The following is a 14,031-nucleotide window of genomic DNA, read 5'->3' on the forward strand; positions in this document are numbered from 1 at the left end:
AGAAAATTAACGTTTCACCTCTAGCGTTAGCCTTTCTCAAAACACTTGGAGAAAGGCTGGCGCTACAGCCGAAACGTTATTTCACATTCTTCAATAAAATACTTTGCTTCCAGTTCGGATAGTGAGCGGCCATTAGCACACGCAACTTGCCTATTACCAGATGCATCCCCTATGATTTGCCCTGCAGGCATGACAGCGCCACCACACCAAAAGGGATTATTGGCATATACTGTCATAACCATCCAAGCTTGGGGATACACCTTTTTCTCTCCTGGGGGTGGTAGGAAGTCAAGAAAGTGCAAATCTAGCATTTTTTTGGGTGCTTGATTAAAATAGATGTGAAATTTCAAATAACGTGTAGGTCTGCACAGGAGGCTGGGGTGTGCAGAGCCCAAGAACCATTTTGCCGCTCTTACACGCAATTAGTTTGTTCCCTCCCTCCCAAAATGTATACATTCTGAAGCAGCCACAAAACAGCACAAAAGGACATACTTTCTTTTGGTTTTATTTTTAGTTTTTTTGCTTTTGTATTTTTTGTTCCTTCTTTGTACAGGCAGTTTTATAACCGCTGCACAGCCAGCGAGGGACATGCCTTGCATTGCCATTCCCCTCTGGCTGAGTATGGTTGCACTTTCCCCCAGCAACAGACAGAAAAAAAAAATCTTTACACAAATAAAGGGGAGGGGAAAATCTGCTGTGGAAGAAATGCAATGTTGGGGAAAAAAAACCTCTGAATTAGAGCCCAAATGGCTAAAGAAAAAAATATTCTGGATGACTGAATGAAGCCCTTGGGGTCTTCCATAGAACATAGTATGTCCTCAACCCCTTCCTGAAGCCAAGACTGAGAATAATGGCTTTTAAAAAAGTAAAGGGTTGAGTGACTAGTCCAGAAATAAAAGCTACCCAATCCCACCCAAATCCCCGCTCACCCACCCCCATGTGGTCCACCCCCTATAGCTCTCCTTTGGACAACCACACTACTGGTGGAAAGAAGAGCAGGCAGCATGGGGAAGGCGAGGCCAACATGATTCGAAGGCTCAGGATGACGTGCTGGTCTCTTTCTGTGACTGTTGGGCTGGATTTCTCTGCACCCCCTTTTGATTTTCCATATCTATAAAGTGTTTCTCAACCTGAAAGGAAAGCAAATGATGACGGAAATTGTCAGAACTGAAAATTTTCTTCCTTCGCCACCCAACATACTGATGCTATTTTGACAGATAGTACAGTCCAAGAATTAACAGGGCATGCCCAATGTGGTTTAACCCTTAAGTTATAGCTAGTCAGAATGATGGAGTTATTGAGGCCACATCTGCACTTAATCATGGATTTTTATTTTAAATTTTGCCCTTTTCGTACCCCATGGATTCAATATAACTACAGAAAGGTTTAGGGCAACAAACAAGGCACATTTCTTACAGAAGAAAAAGTCTAAATTGCCAAATAGTATCTAATTACTTGCCAGTACAGTAACCAGGAAATATGGTGTTTATGGCACGCGACCAAGTATCAATGTTTAGTTCTCGTCTATCATTAGCACCATAATTACCAGTACTGAAAAGTGAAGGTGGAGAGGGATTAATACACTGACTTTTGTCCTAAGTGGAATAAACTTCCCTAGGCTTATTCTTACAGAGGAAGGGGCTTGCCACATTCCAAGGGCAGTCATGACCCTCAAACCCTTAAAAGGTAACATTTATACACAATACTAACTTGCTACCTCAGGCTCTATATAAAGGAGAAGGAAAGGTAAAAACTAGCAAGCTTTATCAGAAAGGTCTATGTAAATACAGTCATAAGCACTTAGAGTCCTCTATCAAAAGAAACACAGGATTTATTGTCTCCTTTTTTTCCTGTGCCAGAGTCTGTGCAGCTCTATCCTGCTCCCCCCTACCATAAGAATGCCAAGAACTCCCTCCCTCTCCCTTAGGATTGTGTGATCTGAGCCATACAGCAGGACGCCTCCTCATTAGTCTTACAAACTGTACAGGGTCTTGGTGCAGAAGCGTCTGAACAGGTGAAATATGGGGAGAGAAGGGCAATATTGAGAGAACTGAAGGTATGTCTGTAGCTTGAGATTAACACTTTATCATCCTTTCCTTCTCCTTTAAGAACTCAGTGGTGTTATCCAAGCTAGGGATACACAGAATCCAGGATTTGGCAAAATCCTAAGTGTTTAAAGAGTGCAAAAATTCTCATCCTCCATTCCCAAAGTATCAACAATGGGGGCTGAGGAATGTTAGAATTAAGGAAAAGAACAACTGTAATTTAGAGGAAACACAAAATGGGGGAAGGGCAGCTTATGTGACTCAAAGACAAATGTAGAATGTACAGCGACAAAACGATATTCTGCCTGTAGATTGGATAAAGAAATGTCACTGTGCCGTTAACACTGCACCTAGATATGGAAAGATCCTGAGGAGGCTAGGAATGGCTAACTTTAACCTCATGGAGAGGGCTTCCTTTATAAAAACAAAATAAAGACCACCTGCTCAAGAGCTTTTTCGGTTCCGGTTGTAGGTGGTTGCTTATCATTGCAATGAGTAGGGAAACACCTTCCAATGAGACACTGGCACTTTCCAGGCAGTGCTAATATGGAAGCCTTCATTTATCAAGGTAAAGTGATTTTTTGAATATACAGTATCTAAACTGAAAATATTCCTTTTGTTGGCCAACTGATGGACTATGGACTTAAAGAATTCATATTTCTTTAAGTCCATAGCCTCATTTAATATTCATAAGGGAAATGTGAAATCCCATGACAGTGTTCCTTTAATACAGAACAGGAAGAGTAAAGAACAAGGCAGAGATGTAACCTTTTTGTGAAGAGGTAGAAGATAAGCAAACAAAAAGAGCTAAAACTTTCCTGATACAATAGCAAAGACTTGCAAAGTCTCCCCCCTCTGTCCGTAGAATGAGCTCTATACTTACTATTTTGCAGACGTGGCACAGGGCACGGCCCTCCTTTCCTTTACAATTTTCAACCTGGTAGGGGGGAGAAATTACAACTTCTTCCATAACTACTATATTCTTCTCCTGCCATTTACAGTCTTTTATCCTAATTTAAAAAAAAAAAAAAAAAAAAATTTAGACGTAAATACACAGAAACAAATACAGAGTCACAGAGGTTACCATGAAGTGGTTGGTTTGTAACAGAAAAAGTGAAACTGGTTTTAACAGTGTTTAGTACAGAAAAAATTAAACATTTTCAAAAATGATTTTAAAGGACACCTATCACTAAAAATTTGTTTCCCAGAGTTACGATTTCTATTTGCCTAAACCTCCTGTGGGGGAAGTAATTTTCCTATACAGGTATGGGATCCCTTATCCGGAAATCAGTTATCCAGAAAGCTCCGAATTACTGAAAGCACAACTCCCATAGATTCAATTTTAATCAAATAATTCAGAATTTTAAAACAGGATTTCCTTTTTCTCTGTAATAATAGAACAGTACCTGTACTTGATCCCAACTAAGATATAATTACCCCTTATTGGGGGCAGAACAGTCCTATTGGGTTTATTTAATGGTTAAATGATTCCCTTTTCTCTGTAATAATAAAACAGTACCTGTACTTGATCCCAACTAAGATATAATTACCCCTTATTGGGGGCAGAACAGCCCTATTGGGTTTATTTAATGGTTAAATGATTCCCTTTTCTCTGTAATAATAAAACAGTACCTGTACTTGATCCCAACTAAGATATAATTACCCCTTATTGGGGGCAGAACAGCCCTATTGGGTTTATTTAATGGTTAAATGATTCCCTTTTCTCTGTAATAATAAAACAGTACCTGTACTTGATCCCAACTAAGATATAATTAATCCTTATTGGATGCAAAACAATCTTATGGGGTTTGATTAATGTTTTATTGATTTTTTGTAGACTTAAGGTATAGAGATCCAAATTATAGAAAGACCCCTTTTTTCGGAATACCCTTGGTCCCGAGCATTCTGGATAATCGGTCCTATACCTGTACTAGGTGCCCTTTAAAGGGGTGGTTCACTTTTAAATTAACTTTTGTTATGTTGTAAAATGGCCGATTCTGAGCAACTGTAATTGGTCTTCATTATTTATTTGTTATAGATTTTGAATTGTCTCCTTCTAAAATTGGTCACTGACCTCCGCAGCCAAAAAACTATTGCTTTGTGAGGCTATAGTTTTACTGTTATTGTTACTTCTTATTCTTTTTATATACCAGTTTCTCATTCAAACCACTCCCTGGATGCTAAGGTAATTTGAACCCTAGCAACCAGACAGCTACTGAAACTTCAAACTGGAGAGTTGCCGAACAAAAATTGAAGTTAGGGATTCACCAAATCCAGGATTCAGTTCGGGATTCGGCCGAATCCATGCCTCTGGCTGAACCAAATCCGAATCCTAAAAATCATATGACTTGGCCACGTTTACACGGAAGTTGAAAATTGTTTCCATTTTTAACCCTTCCAAAACCTAATTAGGATTCGGTAAATGGCCAAATCCTTACAAAAGTGCATTCTGTGCATCCCTAATTGAAATAATTAAAAAACTGCAAATAAAAAATGACCCAAGAGGAAATTGTCTCAGGATATTACATCACACTAAAACTTAGCTCATAGGTGAACAACCCCTTTAAGCTCACGCCCTATAAATTGAGTTAATGTTGAATAAGGAACTGCCCTTTAAAGGAATTGTAACATTTTTTAAAATTCAAATACCCTCTCAATACTTTTATTAGCAAATACAGCATAGCAAAATTTCAATAGTATAAGTTCAGGCAGCAGCTCTCTCCCACCATTGCAGTAAAACCCATAAATCACTCATTAGACGGACTCTGAAAACTCTAAAGAATGCAGCAAATTAACTTGTCTTTTCTTTTGCCCTATAAATTAGTGGTAATGTATTTTATTCAAAAACCACTTATAACATTGCAATTTTTTTTAAAGTTACATATCTTAACAGTATTTAGAGGAGCCAAATACGAAGTTACATTTTGAGCTACTTTTCCTTTTTAGAAACATGGCTGAACACAATGAAAGCAGGTCCTTACTGAAATACTTCAAATCAGTGATCAATTCTCCTTTCTCTGACTATTGCAGAGCATTCAGAAGGTTTCTATGTAGTGGTACCAAGGTGATATATATATTAAATCATTTAAAAAAAAAAAAAGGCCATTTCATACATAGGCCGGCTGGGGCTCAAAACACCTTGGATAGTCAAATCTTCTGAAGCAGCCCAAGATGGACAGCCTTGATATACATAAGGATCTTATTGTCAACACCACCACCCCCATCAGCTACAAGTGGAGAACAGCTTACTGAAGCTCCTTTAACATTAGAGAGTGGAAATCAGAACCCAGTTCCGGCAGGCACTGGCAACCTAGATGTCTTGTTTTTGTCACTTTCGTATTGTCCTAAAATTTTCACCTTTTAATCTCTAGCAAACATGAATTAGTTGATGTTACATGTAATTAATGAGCACCTAATGCATCATAATGCTTAGGGTTACCAACTCACTGCTGTCACAGAGCTGCTTTATAATTTAACCACTTTCAATGCTATATAGCAGGGCTGTGGAGTCGGTAGATAAATTCTCCGACTCCTCAGTTTCTGATACTTCCGACTCCTCTGTTTTTAATATGCTAATGTATTTTATACATTCATTGAAGGAAAGGAAGGAGACATACATGTCATTTAACCACAGAACTACTGGCTAGGAAGCCAACACTCTACTGTATTGCCCAAGTAATTAATTATGACTGTTTGTGAATTGGGACATTTAAACTTGCTTTATTTTTTTTATTCCCATTTAAATTTAGTAGGAGTCGGTTCATTTTTTGCCGACTCCAGGTACCCAAAATTACCTCCGACTCCACAGCCCTGCTATATAGTGCCTGTCCCAAAAGCAAGAACAGATTTCCTGTTGTACACATGCAGGGGCTGTTTTGTGCACATTAAAGGAGACATATTGGACAAATAGAAATAAACATTAATCTTGAAGGCAATTATGAATAATATATGGTGCTGGTTTTATATTGCTCTAAAACTTATAAAGATTGCTCTAAAACGTATAAAGACTTGGAGAGCAACACAAGCACCATAAAAGTTCATGGAAGGGACACTATCAGATTACAGGAGACTTTATTTGGGAGTAAATCTTATTTTTATTCAACCAAAACTTGTATCTAAGTCGACTATGAAGATTTTCATTCATGCAGGTCATGGTATATCTAGTAAGTCAGGAATTCAAAAATAACTACCAGGTTTGGGGGAACGGAGAGCCAACATCCAAGGGGTTGGTGAGCAACATGTTGCCCCCGAGCCACTGGTTGGGGAACACTGCTATAGACCCTATCAGGTGTCTCTCCAATTCAAACAAGGGGTGGGCATGTCCTAATGATCCCTGCCAATAGCACAGTAGGAAGGAAGTAGCCAATCAGAGCCCTGCAGTCACACAAGCAAATACAGGCTTCAGTTCCCTATCAGGTCAGTGTGTATTTAAACTTGGACAAATAAGGGACTCACTCAAGAAAATGTCTTCAAAAATATCCTAGAGCTTCCTGTCTGATCACTTTTGCCAGACAACAGACAGCCGTAAAACTATGAGGAGGAATGTGCAACTACAATCTTAAATGAAGTACAACAGATGCTTATACAGAATGTAAATTTGATTCTGCTCCTGCGAGTGCACCTCTGCATCTGCTCATGGTATCTGACAAAGATGGTTAGTGGTGAAGACTCACGTCTTATGAATGGTCTGAAAAAGTTGCTGTCCATCCAGTGACACTCCAGCACTGATAGCGTAGGCCTGGCTCAACTTCTCTTCCTTCTCTAAGCGAGCTCTGCTGGCAAGCTGCAGACATAACAGCAAAAGATTTACTTAGTTTTACTCAGTACAAAAGCTGGGGTCAATAGGCTGAAATAAAGCTGGGAAACTATCTGCAAGGAGTTTGTATATAACCCCCTTGCTTTCATGGTGTCCTGGTACTCAGGTACACTCCCACACACTGAAAACATACAGGCAGGTTAGCTGGCACCAGATAAAATTGACCATAGTTGTAAATGTGATAAAGTGCTATATAAAGAATATTATTAAATACTGACTAAATGTAAGGTGACCACCAGTGTAGCAAACACAAAACAAACCGCAACATTCAAATCAGAAGTTTGGAAAATGACAATATATTAAATTGCAAATAGGTTCCTACCTTGGTGATATTGAGAGAGGCTAAGGGCGGTGGGGTCTGTGTTCTTTCGTTTATCACCTCTACGTCAGACACATAGTCCAAATTCAGGAGAAGGATATCAGCATGGTTGGGCTTCCCACTGGAGGAGGGGCACTCTGCAGAAAAGGAGGTTAAGGAAAAGAGCACAGAAAGGGCAGCACTTAAGCACACAGCTCATTTAAAAAAACAAAAAAACAAAACAAAGCTACCCAGTCAGTTGATCGGCTCACGGGTAAAAAAAGAAATTATGTCTTCTACAGGTCTGCTATCTCGGTCTGTGTTCCTAATCAGCTAACAATTATAAACGGAGTAATCTATTTGGTTCAAATGCATGAATGGTGAGCTGTTTAGGGGTGAAACATCATAGCAAAATCAGCTATTTATCAGGAGACTAAAGGTGGCCATACACGTGGCGATCCGACGATGTTTCGTACGACCATCGGTCGCACGAAACATCGTAAGATCCGCCACACACCATTCAGGGCTGAATCGGCAGGTAAGGAGGTAGAAACAATAGGATTTCTACCTCCTTCTGCCGATTCAGCTCTGAAGGGAGAATTTTGGTCAGGCGCCTTCTATGGCGCCCGATCAAAATTTTCAAACTTGTCCGATCGGCGAGTCGTCCGATATCGGCAGCTTCCTGCGATATCGGTCGACTCGCCGACATGCCATACACACACCGATTATCGTACGAAACGAGGTTTCGTACGATAATATCGGTGCGTGTATGGCCACCTTTAGGGAACAATAAATCCACCTCTAGTCAGCACAATCACCTGATTTCACTCCTAAACAGCTCACCTTTCATACTCACAGTCATTTACATATCCCCTAGTCATACCAGCATCCCTTGGGTTAAACAGTTTAGATTTGGAGAAGCCTAAAGCTGGCCATACACGGGCAGATCCGCTCGCTTGGCGATGTCGCCAAGCGAGCGGATCTTCACCCGATATCCCCACCTACGGGTGGGCGATATCGGGGAGGCATGTAGGCAAATTCGATCGTTTGGCCCTGGGGCCAAACAATCGAATTCTACATGCGGCAATGGGGCAGTGGGTTTGGGGACCGCATCAACAAGCCGACCCAGTCCCCGATCCGACTGGATTTTCTTACCTGGCAGATCGATATCTGGCCAATTTCAGGCCAGATATCGGTCGGCCAGGCCCCTCAGTTCTGCCCCTACACGGGCCGATAAGCTGTCGAATCGGTCCAAGGGACCGTTATCGGCAGCTATAATCGGCCTGTGTATGGGAGACCTTTAGAACTGTGGCACACGGGAAGATTAGTTGTGCCGCACGACTGATCTCCCTCGAAATGCCATCCTACCGGGCGAAAATGTAAATCGCCAGCGGGATGGCACACGTGGCGCTGCGATTTCCCCAAAATCACGGAAGTTTCCTCTCAAGGTGCCGCGTATGCCACCCCCCCGGAATTATACATCTACTCCCAGTGGGATGGCATTTCGGGGAGATTTGTTGCAGGCGACTAATCTCCCCAAAATGCCATCCCACCGGCTAGAATGTAAATTTCTGGTGGGATGGCATACGCAACACCGAAATCGCCGAAGTTTCCTCTCAAGGCAACTTTGGCAAATCACCGTGTCACGTATGCCATCCCACCGGCGATGGGATGGCATTTCGGGGAGATTTGTCGTGCGGCGACTGTCACAGCCCTTAGGGTGAAAATACTAGTAGCAGCTACTTGTCGTGGCTACTAACAGACAATGCTGATTGTTTACTGATAATTATCTGTGTGTGTTTTAGCACAGGCAATTCTCAGTATTGTCTATGGCAGGTTGTTTTCTGGAGTTTTGTAGCCATGACAAGTAACTGCTATTAAGTAGTTCAGTGTGTCTTCACCCTTATACATCCCAAAAACTATCAAGAACCTGTTAAGATCTGCATTCTCATCCATTGGACCTTGGCCTACAAGTTAGTGTGTCCGGCATAGGATCTTTCAGGACCCAGCAAAGTATCCTGGTAGTATTTTCATGCTGGAAGCAATTCTAAATATTCTGCTTATGGGGCAAAGATGCTGCACTGATCATTTTCTCCATGCCAATCCCCTCTTGTGTGCTTTCACCACAGAAGCAGTTCAGAGACTGGGTTTAAATTCTGGTCACATCTGACCCCAACTCGCACATCAGGCTGTCAAACTGACCAACCCCAACATATCACCTATCCCCCTAGAACATGCAACAACAGCATGTTCCAATCAATGCCAACTGGAGCAGCAGTGAACCCCCTATAGTAACTAGCTAGACTGCCATTGCAGTGTACCGTATATTACTCACAACCTCATACATGCTAGCTCATGAACTGCCCACCCTGACTCACCTCAAACCACGTTTTGAAAGCACGATACCCCAAACACCCCCCCAGAACAACTGCTACCCAGTAAACAAGAAACGGCCAGCCAAGTAAGCCCCCCAGTCACACAGCACCACCCACAAACACCACCTACACCCAGACACAGTGATACCTACTCACCCACAGGCAACTCTCCATACAAACTGAAATCCCCTGCCCACACCTAGCACCCATCCCACCCAATCCCCTCACAAACACCTGATAAGAACCCCCACCCCAGCATCCCTTATACCCTTCAAGGCCACCCCGACAGCCTTACTTCCGCCTCCCAGAGAAACATGCCGAGTCCCCATAAACAGCCCACTCTCGCCTCCTCCATTCAAACCCCACCGCTCGCTTCCCCTTCTCCCATCGGGCCAGCGGACTGCCATACGTATTATACGATGTAATAGCCAGCACCTGTCAGTCTCTCCTAGCCCACTCACCTTTCCCCCTTCATAACCTTCCGCTCCCTCACTCCATTTTCTCGGCAGCCCCTCCCTTCCCCCCACTTCGTACCCATCCCCCACCGATTAGCTCCCTATACATTATCCGTCGCTTTCTCGCTATAAAGGATACTGAGCGCCAGCATTTTGCTTGGGTAGTCAAAGGCAACCACCTCGCCCTGCAGTCTCGTCTCTTGGCAGGTCCGGCATGAAACATAGGCGCCAATGGCGAAGTATTCCCCCGGACCCGCCATCTTCCAGCCGGCCTGCGTAACGTGCTACAGCAACACGACCTCAGCACGTATTCTTAAAAAGCCAGCGTCAAACTCTGGCCTGCTGGGAAATCGCCTAGGAGACGCGGCGTTACCACGCCTACCAAAGAGCACGCTATTTCCGTCCATCTTTGGTGGGGCGTCTTCATGTTAATAGAGGATTTGGCATTACCACGCCCACAAAGGAGTAGGTTGTTGCCTCCATCTTGAAAGGGGAATTGATACGCTAATAAAATTCATAAACGTTGACCTTCGCCGTAATTGGAAAAACGTTACCTTGTCAAAGCGATTGAATCGCTTGATAACGCAGTAAAATGTTTATAAACTTAACTGCAATTAAAAGCAGTACTGTTTGAATTCTCTGAGACACATATATACAGTTTGAGTTGCTGATAGTTAAGGTGCAGCCTGCTTTCCACTAAAACCCTGGCTAGGCCACTGTACTGCTGAAATTCCAGTGCTTTAAAGAAAGACATTGTAATCATTTCTCTCTCTTTGCAAAGACTGTACCAATATGTACAAGCTTTATAGTAAAAATGAATAACATCGGTATCGGTAAGCCTGGCCAGGAAATGTATTACTATACTGCTGAAATTCAGGATGGCATTTCAACTGTTTTTTTTTTCTCTTTAATTGTCACTATCTCTTTATCATTGGTAAAACTGTACCAAATTTGTACAAACTTTGTAGTAAAAATGAATAACATTGGGAACAAATTGGGCCCGGTGCCCCCTTCCCACCTCCATCTCCCTGCCCTGCATATACTGTAAATCCCCACTCCTACTTGGGAGCCATTGGTGAGCAGAGAATAAAATGCCACATTGGAGAAAGCAGACCATGCAGCCCAGGCCCACTGTATCATGCTAAGATAACACCACAGACTGCTGTTCAGATATAAATTTCACAAAAGTAAACCATGAAATGAATAAAATGCCACCTATACATCATTGCCCTGTCTGTGTAAAGACCATAGTGAATACAAGGAGTCCAGAATTTACGTTGGGCATATAATAGTAATTCAAAGGAGAAGGAAATGTCAGGTACCCCCACCCAGTGATTTTAATCACCTGATACCCAGGCCAGTGCTCCTGTTGGCAGAAAACTACACTGACACTTGGTACTTCTGAGTGAGCACCACAGAGCAATCATCTTTTTTCTTCTTGATTCTTCAATAGCCCTGGGTCAACACATGCCCAGTGGGGTCAAAAAGCAGACTTTTTGCTTAAAGTTTGACTTATTATCAACTGCACACACACACATGACACAAAGAAGGAAGAATCAAGAAAAAGATCACTTCACTCAGAGACGCGTGCAGTTTTCTGCTGACAGGAGCAACAGCCCAGGGTATCATACCAGGTAAGTGATTATAATCACTGGGTGGTACCTGACATTTGACAACCCCTGGTGATTTTACCTTTTCTTCTCCTTTAAAGGAAAACTATACCCAGAACAATGTACTGTAGGTCTCTATAAAATATAGTGCATAAACCAGCCCCTATGTAAAACCCTGTTTCATTTAAATAAACCATTTTTACATAACTATACTTTTTAGTAGTATGTGCCACTGGGTAAACCTAAATAGAAAATTGCCATTTTAAGACTTAAAGGAACAGTAACACCAAAAAATGAAAGAGTTTTAAAGTAAATTATATATAATGCACTGTTGCCCTGCACTGGTAAAAGTTGTGTGTTTGCTACAGTAACACTACTATAGTTTATATATAATAAGCTGCTGTGTAGCCCCGGGGGCAGCCATTCAAGCTGGAAAAAAGGAGAAAAGGCACAGGTTACATAGCAGATAACAGATAAACTCTGTAGAATACAATAGTGTTTTATCTGTTATCTGCTAAGTGCCTGTGCCTTTTCTCCTTTGAATGGCTGCCCCCATGGCTACACAGCTGCATTCTTTATATAAACCATAGTAGTGTTTCTGGCAAAAACCCCAGTTTTTTGGTGTTACTGTTCCTTTAAGGGCCCCTGGGATCATAGGATTCACAGTGCACACAAACAAACCAGGGCAAACATACATGTTAGGCAACATCAGCCAATTAATGGACAGAGCTTTGTCTTTAGCCTTCACACTTCTTCCTCTTACAGTTAGATCATTTAATCTCTAAATGTTGTCTCAAGAAAAAAGATGCAAAAGGGCAATATTTACTGATATATATATATTTCAGTTTGGCAAGATTATTTAATAGGTCACTTAACATAGTACAAACTATCTGTTGGTTAAAGGGGACCTATCACCTTAAGAAATAATTCCAAATTGTTTTCTATTGTGTTTGTCAAGCGATATAAACTATACTTACACTATATAAATTATTTTAATCTTATTTTCTTCAACCTCGGAATTCACAATGGCAGTAAGCAGGCAGGCACCATTTTGTGGCACTGTTATCAAAGCAGGCATTGCATCCTGCCAAAATCTTGTTTTTGTGCCAGTATGGGTGGACCTGATGCCTATGTCCATACACTGGTAACAAAATTTCATGGTGAGGAGGGCAGTAACATCTAGGAAGTTCTGAATTGAAAGTGAAAGTAACTGTCTACCCCACCTCTATGCCTAACACATAGAGGCAGGGCAGGCAATATATGACTGACAGCTGGGATTTTTAAATGCCTTTATAATGGGTAGGAATGTGGTAATAAAAAAATGATTTTGGGTTTCTTGTTTAATTTGAAATGGGCTTTTATTATACAGCTTTTTATGTCTGGATTTCCTTCAAGAGACTATACCCTTAAAGTGGAATACCAACAAAAAACTGTTTTTACATATTGAAAGAAAATGTAATACCCAATACCTTTTTTTTAATATAAATTAATTGCAAACAACAGTTTATCCAAGTAGCAAAGTAATGTAGCTAAAAACCTACTGATAATAAAACTATAATACTAAAATTCTCATCTTGCAGCCAGTCAAGCAAATTGGCAACACTGTGTAAAAATGTGAATAGAATTCTAGGAAACAATAAACAATGTAACAATAAGGGATGTGGTACTGCACAGTTGTGTTACTGAAGATCAAAAACATGTAGGCACAGTTCCACATTACCTGGTCTTAACTTGGGTCCTTTCCTGCTTGTCTAATATCTCTACTTGGATGTTCCAACTCTACAGAAATGGTTCTTTTTTCCTATCCAACATTCACAACTTCCAGGAAGTCTCTATCAGTTTTGAACTCCATAATCACCCCATCTGCTCAGGCCCGGTTCTGCATCATCCTTTACTCCTCATATCCAGTCACTCACTAAATCATGTCACTTTTACCTGCACAATATGAGCATTTATCACGCAAAATGGTACTAATATTCGACTACACTATATATCATCACATTAATAGATCTCTATTAATTGGCCTTCCTATTCAAAGACTGTCACCTCTTCAGTCCAAAATGAATACTGCTGCTGGGCTCATACACCTCAGTAACCACTCATCCTCTTCCGTGCCACTCTGCCAGTCTCTGTACCGGATTCCACTACCTTTCAGAATTAAAAAGCAAACTAATGACCCTCAATTTTAAAGCAGTCCATAACTCTGCTCCACTCTACATCTCTCATGAAGTCATCCCCTTGTTACACTTTTCTACTGACCTGCTCCTCAACTCCTCTCTCATTATCTACTCACACGCTCGCATTCAAGACTGCAAAAGCTGCCCTGTTCTATGGAATTCTCTTCTACATGCTGTCCGCCTGTCAATTTTACATTTGTGTTTTAACCCCTTCACCATTTAGATTGTAAGTTCTTTGGGGCAGGGTTCTCTAAT

At 41.5% G+C, this 14,031-nt stretch overlaps 1 protein-coding gene across 2 annotated transcripts; it reads right to left on the minus strand.

Annotated features, from left to right (window-relative positions):
• Nucleotides 1–489: 489 nt before the first annotated feature.
• lsm12 (LSM12 homolog) lies at nucleotides 490–10,366 on the minus strand. Of its 2 annotated transcripts, NM_001037267.1 has the most exon segments (6): nucleotides 490–1,130; nucleotides 2,929–3,055; nucleotides 6,719–6,735; nucleotides 6,738–6,828; nucleotides 7,184–7,317; nucleotides 10,129–10,284. In NM_001037267.1, coding segments are annotated over 4 exon segments (360 nt in total). In that variant the 5' UTR covers nucleotides 10,250–10,284; the 3' UTR covers nucleotides 490–1,130; nucleotides 2,929–3,055; nucleotides 6,719–6,721.
• Nucleotides 10,367–14,031: the final 3,665 nt, after the last annotated feature.

Source organism: Xenopus tropicalis, chromosome 10 (genome assembly GCF_000004195.4).
Source record: "Xenopus tropicalis strain Nigerian chromosome 10, UCB_Xtro_10.0, whole genome shotgun sequence".
NCBI classification, from domain to species: Eukaryota; Metazoa; Chordata; class Amphibia; order Anura; family Pipidae; genus Xenopus; species Xenopus tropicalis.